The sequence below is a fragment of the Sus scrofa genome, chromosome 9 (genome assembly GCF_054392235.1).
Source record: "Sus scrofa isolate SSC_HxYL_T2T_F1_AM1 chromosome 9, Sscrofa_HxYL_maternal_Yorkshire_Landrace_v2.0, whole genome shotgun sequence".
NCBI lineage: Eukaryota > Metazoa > Chordata > Mammalia > Artiodactyla > Suidae > Sus > Sus scrofa.
The window spans coordinates 36,580,144-36,595,399 of record NC_139391.1 but is presented as its reverse complement, the minus strand read 5'-3'; the positions used below and the strand labels follow the sequence as shown (position 1 = coordinate 36,595,399).

Below are 15,256 nucleotides of genomic sequence, written 5' to 3'. Positions count from 1 at the left end.
AACTCCAGATACATTTTTAAAATGGCTATAAAAAAATGTAGACATGAATCCTAATAGCAGCTTTATTGGTAACAAACTGGAAACAACCCAGACATCTATCAAAAGGTGAATAAACTATGTATATACATACAACAAATACTGCTGAGCAACAGTAAGCAATGAATTGTGGATATACATAACAATATGGATAAACCTAAATAGTTACAGCAAATGAAAGAAATCTGACCAAAGAAACAGTGTAAATAATGGCTGATTCCATGTGTATAAAATTCTGGATAATGCAAATTAATCTACCATGAAAGAAAGAAGATAGAGACATAATGAGAAAATTTGGAGGGATGATGGACATGTTCACTATCTTTTTTTTTTTTTTTTTTTTTTTTTTGCTATTTCTTTGCGCCGCTTCCACGGCATATGAAGGTTCCCAGGCTAGGGGTCTAATCGGAGCTGTAGCCACTGGCCTACGCCAGAGCCACAGCAACGCGGGATCCGAGCCGCATCTGCAACCTACACCACAGCTCATGGCCAACGCGGGATCGTTAACCCACTGAGCAAGGGCAGGGACTGAACCTGCAACCTCATGGTTCCTAGTCGGATTCGTTAACCACTGCGCCACGACGGGAACTCCAATGTTCACTATCTTGACTGTGGTGACTGTTTGGGGTTGTATACTTTCGCCAATACTCCAAATTGTACATTTCAAATATGTGCAAATATACATCAATTATATCTGAATAAAGTTAGAAACTATCACTATTATTTAAAAATTTAAATTCTATACTCAAGATAAGCATAAACAAGATTTTCACTTACATGAGGGCCAGTGGGACTGCTGAATATTATTTGTGGGATATGGTTGATATGGTCTAATTCTTGTTTATATAAGAGTCTGAGCATAGTGAGACACGTGGTATTCTTGGACCTCATTCACTAAAAATCCGTCATTGACAACCAAAAAAAAAGCTTCAATGAAAACCTCTGGCCTACAGATTTCAGTTCAAAACATATTAGCCTATTGGCATTCCCATTGTGGCTCAGTGGTAACGAATCCAACTAGTATCTGTGAGGTATACACATTCCTGATAATACTGAATTTTGAGTCACAATGAAAAAAAGCCTATACTTATACCAAAATTAAAGAGTAATTCTTCTAGTACTGGTATGATCCCATTTTTAACACTTAGATCCCTGGTCTATTTGGGGTTTATTTTTCCAAATAGTGTAAAATACAGATCTAATCTTTTTCCAAGTGGTTGATAAGCTGTCCTATCACCATTTTTCAAAAAGGCCATCTTTATGCCCACTGATTTGAGATCCAGCCTTTGTCATAAATATTTCTGGTATTTTGTCTTTCTAGGGCCGCACCTGTGGCATATGGAAGTTCCAAGGCTAGGGGTCGAATCGGAGCTGTAGCTGCCCACCTACACCACAGCCACAGCAACACCAGATCCAAGCCGAGTCTGCGACCTACACCACAGCTCACGGCATTGTCGGATCCCTGACCCACTGAGGGAGGCCAGGGATTGAACCCTCAACCTCATGGTTCCTAGTTGGATTCACTTCCACTGTGCCATGACGGGAACTCCTAAAATTTTATTTTTACTGAAATCAATTTAGTTAATTTAAAACACTGTATCAGTTTCAATTATGTGTACAGTTACTTAGGTGTGCAGCACAGTGATTTAGTATTCTTGCAGATTATACTCCACTGTAGGTTATTATAATAGGTATAATTCCCTGCCTTGCACAGTATATCCTTTGTTGCTTATCTTTTCATATATAGTTTCTGTTAATCCCATACCCCTAATTTATCTCTCCAAGTGTCTCTCGACCCTTTGACAACCGCATGTTTGCTTTCTATATCTGAGTCTGTTCTGTTTTGCATATTTATATTATTTTATAGAATCCATATTTAATGAACATTAAAAAACCTCTGTGGTATTGGGTACTATTAACCCTCTTTCATCTTTGTTTACTCAGGTCCTCTCTTCTTCTTGGTGAGTTTATCAATTTTGTTGGTCTTTTCAAAAAAACCAGTTCTTGGTTTCAATGATTTTTCTTTTAACTCTTTATTTCCTGTAAGATATTTTTCTATTTCTTTTAGGTGGTAGGTAAGGTTGTTTGTGATTTTTCTTGTTTCTCAAGGAAGGCGTGTATTGCTATGAACTTCTCTCTTAGAACTGCTTTTGCTGCATCCCATTGATTTTAGAAAGCTGTGCTTCCACTTTCATTTGCCTAGAGTTATTTTCTGATTTCCTCTTTGATTTCATCATTGATTCACTGGATCTTTTATAGTATGCTGTTTAGTCTCCATTTTTGTTATTTTCCTGATTTCTTCTTCTTTTTTTTTTTGCTTTTTAGGGCCACACTCGCAGCATATGGAAGCTCCCAGGCTAGGGGTCAAATAAGAACTACAGGTGCTGGCCTATGCCACAGCCACAGCAATGCAGGATCTGAGCCGTATCTGCACCCTACACCACAGCTCACAACAATGCTGGATCTCTGACCCACTGAGCAAAGCCAAGGATGGAACCCGCATCCTCAAAGATACTAATCAGATTCGTTTCTGCTGCACCATAACGAGAACTCAATGATTTTCTTTCAATAGTTGCTAGTTCACATTGTTGTGGTCAGAAAAAACACAGTGACCTAGTTGTGTGATCTATCCTGGAAAATGTTTCATGTACACTTGAAAAGAATGTGTATTCTGCTTTTTATGAAGGGACTGTCCTGTAGATATTCATTTATTCATTTATGTCCTATTCATTTATTGTGCCATTTTTGATCTGTTATCTTATTGATTTTTTTGTATGAATAATATATCCATTAATGTCAGTAGGGTACTAAATTCTCCTAATATTATTGTATTACTGTCAATTCTTCCCTTTATGTCTGTTAGAATTTGCATTATATATTTATATGCTCCTGAATTAGGTGCATGGAGAAGTTCTGAGGGAAAGGACTGAAACTGTGCCACAGCAGAGACACAAGCCATTGCAGTGACAACACCAGGTCCTTAACCCACTGAGCCATAGGGGAACTCCCTATAATGCTCTTCTTTGTCTTTCATTATGGCCTTTGTTTTAAAGTTTATTTTTTGATATGTGTATTGCTACCCTCGCTTTCTTGTTTTTGTTTGCATGGAATATCTTTTTCTATCCCCTTACTTTCAGTCTGTGTTTTTCACTCTTATAGGAGGCTCTTGTAGGTAGCAGACTGAAGGGACTTGTTTTTTCCTCCAATCAGCCACCCTATGTCTTTTGAGTACAGTATTTAATCCACTGATAAGAGTAATTACTGATAGGTATATGTTTATTGCCATTTTATTATGTTTTCAAGGTTTTTTTTGTAGTTCGTATATGCTCATTTCATCCTCTTTTTGTTTTTTCCATTGTAATGCCACACTAATTACAGAAACTTTATGTTTTAATGTCTGGTAAGGATAGTTCTGAAACTTTTTTTTTTTTTTTTTTTTGGTCTTTTGGTCTTTTCTAGGGCCACTTCCGCGGCACATGGAGGTTCCCAGGCTAGGGGTCGAATCGGAGCTGTAGCTGCCGGCCTACGCCAGAGCCATAGCAATGCGGGATCCGAGCCACATCTGTGACCTACACCACAGCTCATGGCAATGCCGGATTCTTAACCCACTGAGCAAGGCCAGGGATCGAACCCACAACCTCGTGGTTCCTAGTCGGATTCGTTAACCACTGCGCCACGACAGGAACTCCAATAATATTCTTAATAAAAGAAAAATAAGTGAATACTTTGACATCATAAAATACATACATCATGTGAAAAAGCAGCAACATGCTTTCTGCTGAAAATTTAGAAGCACTCCAAACAAAGACTTAAAGAAGACAGGAATATCCAATATCATTTAACATTTTTATAAAATACAACATTAATGGATTTAATGCCCTGAGGAAAATATGAGATACTAACATTACAAAGAAAAATATAGGAGCTCTTGATGTGGCATATCAGGATCAGCAGCCTCTTGAGAGCACTGGGACGGGGGTTTGATTCCTGATCCAGTACAGTGGGTTAAGGATCTGGCGTTGCCACAGCTGTGGTTTGGTTCAAGGCTGTGGCTTGGATCTGATCCCTGGCCCAAGAGCTCCATGTGCCACAGGGCAGCCAAAAAAACACCAAAAAAAAGAAAGAAAAAAGAAAAAAATAATCAGACGCTTTGAATACCCAAAAGAACAAAATAAACAAGGAAATAATTCAGTAAGCTGGTAAGCACTATATGGACATTACTTGAAATGCACATCCGGCTTTAACTGGCCTGGTCTCACAACTGGGTACTACTTAGGGGCGACGACTTGCTCTGTTAAACAGAATACTAGTCCAAAAACTTGTTTTCCTGCATATTGAAAAGTAACCAGGTTTAGAAGACTAAGATCAAGAATTACTAAGTTTAAAGAAGGTAACTGATAATCATGATAATTTCCTAATTTTCAGAGGAAACACGAATGTCAAAAATGTGCATAATTTAGGAGTTCCCATTGTGGCGCAGCAGAAATGAATCCAACTAGGAATCATGAGGTTGCAGGTTCGATTCCTGGCCTCACTCAGTGGGTTAAGGATCTGGCACTGCCATGAGCTGTGATAGAGGTCGCAGACGCAGCTCAGATCCTGCGTTGCTGTGGCTGTGGTATAGGTCCGCAGCTATAGCTCCGATTCGACCCCTAGCCTGGGAACCTCCATATGCCGTGGGTATGGCCTTAATCAGCAAAAAAAAAAAAAAAAAAAAGTACATACTTTAATATTAAATTTTGATTTGCATCATTGTGTAGCCCCACATGAAGTAACAGGTAATTGTTCCTCATTAGTAAGAATAGCCTAATAGCTAAGTTTTGACTGAAAGTAGTACCAATAGGAGTTCCCATTGGGGTTCAGCTATAACAAACCTGACTAGTATCCATGAAGATGTGGATCTGATCCCTGGCCTCATTCAGTGGATTAAAAGATCTGGAGTTGCCGTGAGCTGTGGTGCAGATCACAGACATGGCTCGAATCCCATGTTGCTGTGGCTGTGGTATAGGCTAGCAGCTGGAGCTCCAATTCAACCCCTAGCCTGGGAGCTTCCATATGCCACAGGTGCACCCTAAAAAGCAAAATAAATAAATAAATAAAAAGTAGTATTAATAGGAAGTTCCCATTGTGGCTCAGCGGTAACAAGCCCGACTAGTACCCATGAGGATATGGGTTCGATCCTCGGCCTTGCTCAGTGGGTTAAGGATTCAGTGTTGCTATGAGCTGTGGTGGAGGTCGCAGACATGGCTCGGAACTCAGGTTGCTCTGGCTGTGGTGTAGGCTGGCAGCTGCAGCTCTGTTTCTACCCCTAGCCTGAGAACTTCCACAAGTCATGGATAAGGCCCTAAAAACTTAAAAAAAAAAAAAAAAAAAAAAAAAAAAAGTGTCAATAAAGCATTATGATATAGTATAGCATGTTCTGATGCCTGGTAATTCCTCTAAAACAGAATTTAGGGCAGTAAGTCTGCTCTGTATAATTTTTAGTTATGGAAGTGACTCTTTTCTAACTATTCAAATAATACTATTGATGCTTTATTTATATTAAATTAAAACCTGGGACTTGGTGATTTTTTGGTTTATTGTTCCTTCCATCACAATATACTTCATTTTTAACCCATCATTTATCTTTGGAAACAGAAACTGTAAATCAGCAAGTATATAACAAATACTATGTATATACTATAATGGCCTTAACTCATTGAGATATAAAACACAGTTATGAATCTGCAGGAAGACTTAAATTCCCAATGTTATAGTTAATTCAACAGTTTTCAAAGCTCCCACTGTGGTTCAGTGGATTAAGAGCCCAACATAGTGTCTATGAGGATGCAGCTTTGATCTCTTTCCTCACTCAGTGGATTAAGGATCTGGAGTTGCTGTGGGCTTTTGTATAGGTCACAGATGTGGCTCAGATCTGGCATTATTGTGGTTGTTGCGTAGGCTGGTAGCTGCAACTCTGATTCAACCCCTAGTCAAGGAACTTCCATATGCTGCAGGTGTGGCCATAAAGGGAAAGGAAAAAAAACAAAACAAAACACAGTCTTCTTGCTTAATGTTTTCTCTACACCAAATTTTGCTGTACAAACCATATAGTGGTTGCTAATTAATACTAATCTATGTTCTTAAAAGTTAGGAAGGTGATAAAAAGATGGTAGTAATACTTTGGAGAGAGCATAATGGAAGGTTTCTTAATTACTGATAATTATTATTCTGGTGATTTCAAAGGTATGTTCACTTTGCAATAATTCATTTATTATAATATGCTTTTCTGTATATATGTTAAGCATCGATCAAAACAGTTCATTTTTTAAAAAAAAGAAAATAAAACAAACCATACAAAACAGACCTCTTACTTCCCCAATAAAGTACAATTTCTTTGCAAGCATACGATACTGCACTTAGGGTCTTTGTTGAAACAAAACAAAACAAAAACTTATCTTTAAACTCTAGAATTTTTTGGCTTGGTGAGATTTACACTACATGATATTCATGGAAGAGGAATTCATATCTTCTATTTCAATTTTTTTCCCCAAAATGTATGTGTGTGTGTGTGTGTGTGTGTGTGTTTTAAAGTAGAAAGGGAGACTTAACTATTCCATTCAAGTTTTCATGTGTATTTATCTCTACCTTTCTCATTCTCTTTTTCTTGCTCTCTTATTCACATTCTGGGTTGGACCTCATTAGTTGAATTTCTGTAAGTTTAATATAAATAGGATACAACTAAGCTGTACAAACTAGAGTATAAGTTACAAAATTACAACGTCCCCAGCCAGGTGACATACACACACACCAATCAAAATATTCAAATCCCTCTAACTAAACTCATCTTCTCCCTCATAAAGTCATATTCTTATACCTGATCTCTCCATAGCAGCACAATTCTTCTGCCAAAGCCTCAGAAACATCGCTGAATCTCCAATATGTAGCCCCATTCATATCATACAATGTTCCACCTCTGGGATATCTTTGTCTCTGTTTCCCTCCATTCTCATTGCTATAGCCCTATCTGATACTCCTAACAGCTTGCTTGAATTATTGCAAAAACCTACTTTTTATTCCAAGCTATTCCACACTCCAATTAATCTTTCATAGTGTCACTAGATTAATCTTCCTGAGGGATAACTTTGAGCATGACATTTTGGTTAAAAACAAGGTTAAAAGATCCAACTCAGGAGTTCCCGTCGTGGCTCAGTGGCTGACGAGTCCAGCTGGGAACCATGGGGTTGAGGGTTCGATCCCTGGCCTTGCTCAGTGGGTTGGGGATCCGGCGTTGCCATGAGCTGTGGTGTGGGTTGTAGACGCAGCTCGGATCCCACATTGCTGTGGCTCTGGTGTAGGCTGGCAGCTACAGCTCCGATTCAGTCCCTTAGACTGGGAACCTCCATATGCCGAGGGAGCGGCCCAAGAAATGGCAAAAAGACAAAAAAAAAAAAAAAAAAAAAAGATAAAAGAAAAAGATCCAACTCAGTACAATTTCTGAACAAATAAACATGATTATCTCTCAAGACAGAAAAAGCCAAAGAAAAGTAACAAGTTTAAAAAAAAAAAAATTTCCATCATTAGTTGAAAAATGTCTGGCTGTTAACAAATTACAATGTTACTTCTTTGAACATAAATCTAAATCTAGTTTGTAGGCTCCAAAGACTGAAAGTAACTGGAGGAAATATTATTGCTATATTTGAGCAATTTCTAATACCCAATTCAAACCTGAAGATTCTTATCTTCATTACCAAAGCACACTAAAGTCACTCTCCATGTAAAAGAAAACATCAGGATGGATACTATAGCATGGCTACTACCTCTAATCATTTTTCTAAAATAAGGAGCTTACAACGTAAAATCAATAAAAACTATATAAAAGACTAATGTTCTTCTATCAAGTAATTAATATTTTTATCTCATGACAAGAGGAAGTTGGAAAATACCCTCCCGTAACAGGAAGAAATATCCCTTAGTTATAACGGTTTGGTGCTCACTATTCAGCATTTGCAGCCATTATTTTATAAAACATAATTACCATGAATACTGAGAATCAACTATATCTCTTGGGAGTATATTTTATTTGCTACATGAAAATCACTAAATGGTTAACTTTTATTTATTTTTGCTTTTTGATTTTTTTTTTATTACTCAAAAAAAGCTTCATTTTTTTAAATTTAGCTTTCTGACTCTGCTTGTGCTTTCAACACTTTCACAACAATTTTCTGCTCCTCAATAAGGAAAGCACGCTTGATCCTGTCATGCACACACTTAGCACACATGGAACCACCATAGACCCAGCTGACATGTTTTTTTGTTTTTGTTTTTTGGTTTTTGGTTTTGAGAGTTGCAACGTTTATTTCAGGTTCTCTCTCTTTCTGGATTTTTTTTTTTTTTTTTTTTTTTTTTGCCACACAGGCAATATGTGGGAATTCCTGGACCAAGGACTGAACCTATACCGCACAGCAGCAACCAGAGCCACAGCAGTGAGAACGCAGGAGCCTCAACCCACCAGGCCTTAGACAATCTCATTAAGAACTTTAGGTCTCACAGCACGAACCCCTCAAAGTCGGCCTGGGCACACACCACATGGCAATTTTGGTGCTTTCCCAACCTTCTTGGTATAAAGGTAAATAATTCTATTACCAGAGGTTCGAGACATCCTGATTTTGTTAGAGACTGTGTTGTAGGACAGTCTATAGACAGTATGTCAATTGCTGGACCATTGTGAATGCCTCTGGATACCGTCCCCAGAAGAGATAACATCGTTAACTTTATATATGCATGAAACATAACAAAAAGAGACTGATTAAAAATTAAGTACTGTAAATACAGAAAAGTCTACAGCAGGGATAGCAAACAGATTTTTTAACACATCAGCTCTGAAAAACAGAATTATGAATAAGGTGCCTCCTGAAGCTGTTCTTTGGCTCACTGGGAAAGAGTGCTAACAATCTATAAGTAATACTGGTCACAGAATCTGAGAAAGGAGAAACAATGTTACTTGCATCATGTATTTGTCAACCCTCAGCTACTGTGCTTTAAATAATCTCAAAGAATAAACAATTACAAAATTACTTACTGCTTCAACAGAGTTACATTCTCGTCTTGTTTCTAAATAACGTAGTGCTCGTTTTTCTTCTTCTTTTAATTTAGCGTCTGCCTGTCCAGAAGCAAAATAGCAATCATTTAAAGAATATCAAGAAAATAGCTCAAATTTTCACATATACTAAATTCTGACTTACATATTTCATATAATTCTGTACACCATTTTGTTGTAAATACGAGGGTGCCTGTGTTCTATAAAATCTCTCTGTTGAATCCAAGTATGCCTTCTCAAAATTGTCCCTATAAATTTGAAGCTTATCCTCTGGATTAGAACAAAGGTTAACTGAAAAACAGAAAAAAAATTTTACTCTAATTATGATTCAAATCAGTATTTTGGTACAATAAATGCAATAACAAATACTGAGGAGTCATTATGTTCTATGGATTGTGACAATGCTCAAGAGAACACACAGTCATATAAAACAAAATTCTTCACTATAGGAAACTTAAAAAGAAAAGAGCATAAGAATTTCTGCTGTGGCTCAGTAGATTAAGGACCTGACACTGTCTCTGCGAAGATGTGAGTTTGCCCCCTGGCCTCACTCAGTGGGTTAAGGATCCAGCATTGCTGCAAGCTATGGCATAAGCTGCAGATGTGGCTTGGATCCTGCATTGCTGTGGCTGTGACATGAGGCCACAGCTGCAGCTCCAATTCAAACCCTGGCCTGGGAACTTTCATAGGCTGCAGGTGTGGCCCTAAAAAGAAAAAGGCACAAAGCAGTAAAGTGACAAAGAGTATAACTAACATGAACTATTTTATTTTTGAAGAGAATGACTTCTAACTGGATGATCAAGAAACCATTTGCATGGAGTTCCCATTGTGGCTCGGTGGAAACTAATCCAACTAGGAACCATGAGGTTATAGGTTCAATCCCTAGACTTGCTCAGTGAGTTAAGGATCTGGTGTTGCCATGAGCTGTGGTGTAGGTCGCAGACGCGGCTCAGACCCCGAGCTGCTGTAGCTGTGGCGTAGGCAGGCAGCTGTAGCTCCAATTCGAACCCTAGCCTGGGAACCTCCATATGCCATCGGGTGCGGCCCTAACAAGCGAAAAAAAAAAAAAAAAAAAAAAAGAAAAAGAAAAAGAAAGAAAGAAACCATTTACAGAAAGATGGGATTTGAACTGAATCTTAGGAACAAACTAGTATTTATATTGATTAGTAAAGTTAATATTCAGAAGTAGAAAAACACAAGATCAAATCAAGGTATAGTAACTAGGTTGAGTGGACTGCAAGGTTAATAGAAGATAAGGTAGAATGGTAAGTTAGGAATGGTTATGTAGAACCATTAGCATGGTGTACCAATAAATGGCTAAGAAAAAAATCAATAAAATGGTACTTAAAAATTAATCTTATGACAATATATGCAGGTTAAATGACAGGAATAACATCACAGTAAGAATACTTTCAAAAGTCTAGACGTTGAATTTAAAAGTCTAAACTGGTGGCAACTGAAATAAAAAGGAATAAATTTCAGGGACATAGCTAATGAAAATCTACACTCAATACCTAAAGAAATAGGGGAGTTCCCGTCATGGCGCAGTGGTTAACGAATCCGACTAAGAACCATGAGGTTGCGGGTTCGATCCCTGCCCTTGCTCAGTGGGTTAACGATCCCGCGTTGCTGTGAGCTGTGGCATAGGTCACAGACGCGGCTCGGATCCCACGTTGCTGTGGCTCTGGCGTAGGCTGGCAGCTACAGCTCCGATTAGACCCCTAGCCTGGGAACCTCCCATATGCCGCAGGAGCGGCCCAAGAAATGGCAAAAAGACAAAAATAAAAAAATAAAAAAATAAAAAAAAACCTAAAGAAATAAAAGGGCAATAGAAAAATCAAGTCAAAGATAACTAAAGATTAATTAACAGAAAAAATTCTTACTGCCCACTACTTTGTGTCAGACATTTTGTGTTCAGTAAAAATATAGTGTCAAGAACACAGTTAATTACAAGTCTTACAACAGAAAACACAGTTGTGATGGAGCACCTTAACCTAGTCTGGGAATTAGCAAAGGCCTCCATTTGTAAACAGAGGATGAAGATGAGTTAGAAGACAAAGGCACGGAGTTCCCGTCGTGGCACAGTGGTTAACGAATCTGACTAGGAACCATGAGGTTGCGGGTTTGGTCCCTGCCCTTGCTGAGTGGGTTAAGGATCCGGCGTTGCCGTGAGCTGTGGTATAGGTCGCAGACACAGCTTGGATCCCGAGTTGCTGTGGCTCTGGTGTAGGCTGGCAACTACGGCTCCAATTCGACCCCTAGCCTGGGAACCTCCATATGCCGCGGGAACGGCCCAAGAAATGGCAAAAAGACAAAAAAAAAAAAAAAAAAAAAAAAAAGAAGACAAAGGCACATTTGATTGAATGAACAAATGAAAATATCACTGGCAGACACCGAAGTCTGGAGAGGAATATACTCATGTTATTAACATATCTGAAATATAAGTACAAAACCAGATACCACTTACAAGCTATAGATTCAAATCTACATTTCTCTAATCTAGGTTGCTAAAAAGATTAACTAGCCAAGAAATTAGTGTAATGAAGAAAATAAAATATTAACCACATGAATTTGAATTCTTCTAAGTTTCATTAAAGCAAGATACAATTTGTGTACTCTTAAAAGCATGTGGCACTAAAAGCAGATGTGACTATATGCTAATAAACATAACATCAATAGCACTATTCTGTAATTGTCTTAGAATTTCCATGAAAAAGAAATTTGATCATAAAAGTTCAGAACATACCATAGGATTCTCTTACTCCAATGACAAGCTGAGAATCAAAAGCTTCCCCTAATCTTTCAGCATGTACCAGCTTCATTGCACTATCTTGTAGTCTGTTTTTTATATTTGAAAAGATTGACTCATTCCACGTATCAAGCATGAGCTAGGAAAAAGAGAACAAAATGTGTGATTGTTTCAATTATTAATATACCAAATACTACATATATACAAAAATTTTAAGTACAAACACTAAAAAAGGAAATAAAATTCTTAGACCTACATTCAACTGAATACTATAGGAAAGTAGTATATATAAAGTTGGTAAGTAACATGGTAAATAATGGTAAAGAAGTGTTTCTGCATCAAACATAACAGGATTTGAATTCCAGCTGTTATTTACCTGCTTTCTCATCTATAAAACAGTGAAATTAACAATACAAATCTCAAATGGTTGTTGTAAAAATTAAATATAGTTATACATGGAATATGTTACTTTCCCTATAGTTCCAAGGTTGAATTTCAGAAATATGGATACATGTTTGGAATGCTCATATGTATATTTGTACAAACATGATAAATGTGAAAAGGAAAAATTGAAAATATGTTTGACACTGAATTGTAGAAAGAAAAGAATAGGGTTCCCCTTTGGCACAGCAGGCTAAGGATCTGGCATTGTTACTACAGTGGCTTAGGTCACTGCTATGGTGCAGGTTCCATCCCTAGCCCAGGAACTTTGGTGTGTCACAGGCACAGCCAAAAAAAAAAACAAACCAAAAAAAAAAACCACCTTACAAATGTTTTATTTAAATGATGAAAATAGCATACACATATTAATGAGTGTGCTGTCCATATTAGTACAAATGTTAAGGCCAAGAAGGGGCAACAGCTTCCAGGCCACTACCTGAGTGACTGAGTTGGCTGCTAGAGTCATCACAGCAAGCAGTGAGTTGTTTTAAGTTCGAATGGCATTTTTTACTTTTAAAAGCTGTGGTTCCATTTGGTTCTCACAAGTAGGAATACATACACACATATGATAAATGAGGCCAGCATGACTAGGTCATTATTGACTGATGAGTTGAAAAGTGAAACTTGGGACTCTTCAATTTCTTTCTATTAATTAGTTGTTAACAGAGCTTTTAACTAAAAACTATGTAAAACATGAAAATTAACATAGTACATATTGAGTTTATTAACTAGAATCAAGAAAAAAAGAAAGATGACAACAGTTTAGTCACAATTAAATATAGAGATACCTGGAGGTATCTTCCTCATAAAGGAAGATTTTTTTTGAATAGAAAAAAAGTAATTTAATTTATAGGAAGGAAAAAGTGCAAAGAAAGAATAAGGAAATAAGGAGTTCCCGTCATAGCTCAGACTAACGAACCCAACTAGCACCCACGAGGGCATGGCCTTGGCCTTACTCAGAGGATTAAGGATCCGGCATTGCCATGTGCTGTGGAATAGGCTGCAAATGCAGCTCAGATCCTGCATTGCTGTAGCTGTGGCATCGGCTCCAATTCAACCTCTAGCCTGAGAACTTCTATATGCCAATAATATGGCCCTAAAAAAAAAAAAAAAAAAAGAATAAGGAAAAAGAATACTAAAGATAAAACCAGGAAAAGCAGAAAGGAAAAGGAAATGCAAAGGAGGTACTCTCTGAAGACACAGATCTACAGCTTAAGACCACATAAAAGATGAAAGGGAACTGAAGCTAAAAATAGATGAAATAAAATTAACATTATTCAATAAACCCAAGAGGAGCTGAAAAGGAATTTATATGTGAAGCAGAAAAACCCATTTAAGTGTACATTATTCCTGAAAAGTTTTCAACTCACCCTATTGCTGAAGAACATTAGGGAAAAATGAGGAACTTGACTTACCTTTCGAACAATACTGTCTTCTACATTTGATTTTTTATTGCTGCCCTGTTTACCCATTAAAGTAATCTCTAGCTGACAAAAAGGCTTCGGTAAAATATCACACTGTGTAAAGAATTTTCGCCATTCAACAATATAAGCTTTTAGTAAAGCTGTGTCATCTTGATGGCTCAATACTCGCTGAAAAAAAAAAAAAGAATTGCACCAATTTTAAATAAGTACTTTAAAGATTAAAAACATATTCAAGCCATATATTTAAAATATTTTATTTACTGTACAATCTGTATTATACCAAAAGAAATTAAAACATTTTTGGTAAATCCATTTATGACAGAGAAGTCAAACAACAAATGTATATATATCCATGAGAAATTAAAACATGTTCATATAGTCTTATTGTGATGAACATTTCTCAATATATGCATATATTGAATCATGTTGTAATCTGAAACAATAAAACCTTGTATGTCAATTACACATAAATTAAAAAATCCTATGTCATTTGGCTACTATTTTCCTATTCTTTCCCCTTCTGGCTCTCCCCTCCCCACCCAGGCCTAAGCAACCATTAATCTATTTTCTGTGTCTATATATTTGCCAATTTGGGACTTTCGTACAAAAGTCATGTAATATATAGACTTCTATGACTGACTTTTTCCACATGACATAGTATTTTCAGGGCTCATCCAAGTTGTAGTATGTCAGTACTTCGTTCCTTTTTATCTCTAAATACTATTCCATTTTATGGATATACCGCATTTTGCTTATCTATTCGTCCAATGATGAATATTTGGGTTATTTCTAACTTTTGGCTATCATAAATAATGAAATATACATGTACAAAAGAAAAAAGTTTACAAAAAATCTGTGCACACTCACCAACAATAAAAAAGAGGGGACTCATATAAAATCAGAAATGAAAGACGAGACATTACATCTGATACCACAGATATACAAAGGATCGTAAGAGGATATTACAAATATCAACAAATCTAACAACCTATAAGAAATGAATAAATTCCTAGAAATATACAATCTACCAAGACTGAATCATGAAGAAAATGAAAATCTGAACAGACGGATAACTGCTAACTTACTGACACTGAATTTGCAATAAAAAAAAAATTCCCAACAAACAAAAGTCCAGGATCAGATGGGTTTACTGGTAAATTTCACCAAACATTTAAAGAAGAATTAATACTAATCCTTCTCAAGCTCTTCCAAAAAACAAGATGAGGGCATATGTCCAAACTCATTTTATAAGGTTAGCATTATCCTGATACCAAAACCAGACAAGGATGCCACACAAAAAGAAAACTACAAGCCAATATCCCTAATAAATGTAGCTGCAAAAATCCTGAACCAAAAAAATATTAGCAAGCCAAACTCTACAACACATTAAAAGGAACATACACCATAATCGAGTATGATTTACTTCAGGGATGCAAGGATGGGTCAACATTCACAAAGTAATCAATGTGACACACCACATTAACAAAATGAATAAAAACCATATGATCAGCTCAAAAGATACAGAAC

General features: G+C 36.9%; 1 protein-coding gene across 9 annotated transcripts in view; it reads right to left on the bottom strand.

Moving 5' to 3' along the window:
- Window positions 1-15,256, bottom strand: part of CUL5 (cullin 5) — an 88,070-nt gene that overhangs the window by 42,406 nt on the left and 30,408 nt on the right. For all 9 annotated transcript variants that reach the window (XR_014815181.1, XR_014815180.1, XR_014815179.1 and 6 more), the window contains 4 exons: window positions 13,721-13,897; window positions 11,862-12,003; window positions 9,261-9,406; window positions 9,098-9,178 (listed from right to left, as the gene is read on the bottom strand). Coding sequence is in view for 2 of the 9 variants with exons in the window: in XM_005667298.4 (XP_005667355.1) it covers window positions 9,098-9,178; window positions 9,261-9,406; window positions 11,862-12,003; window positions 13,721-13,897 (546 nt within the window). In the remaining 7 variants the exon portion in view is untranslated. The remainder of the gene's footprint in view (window positions 1-9,097; window positions 9,179-9,260; window positions 9,407-11,861; window positions 12,004-13,720; window positions 13,898-15,256) is intronic.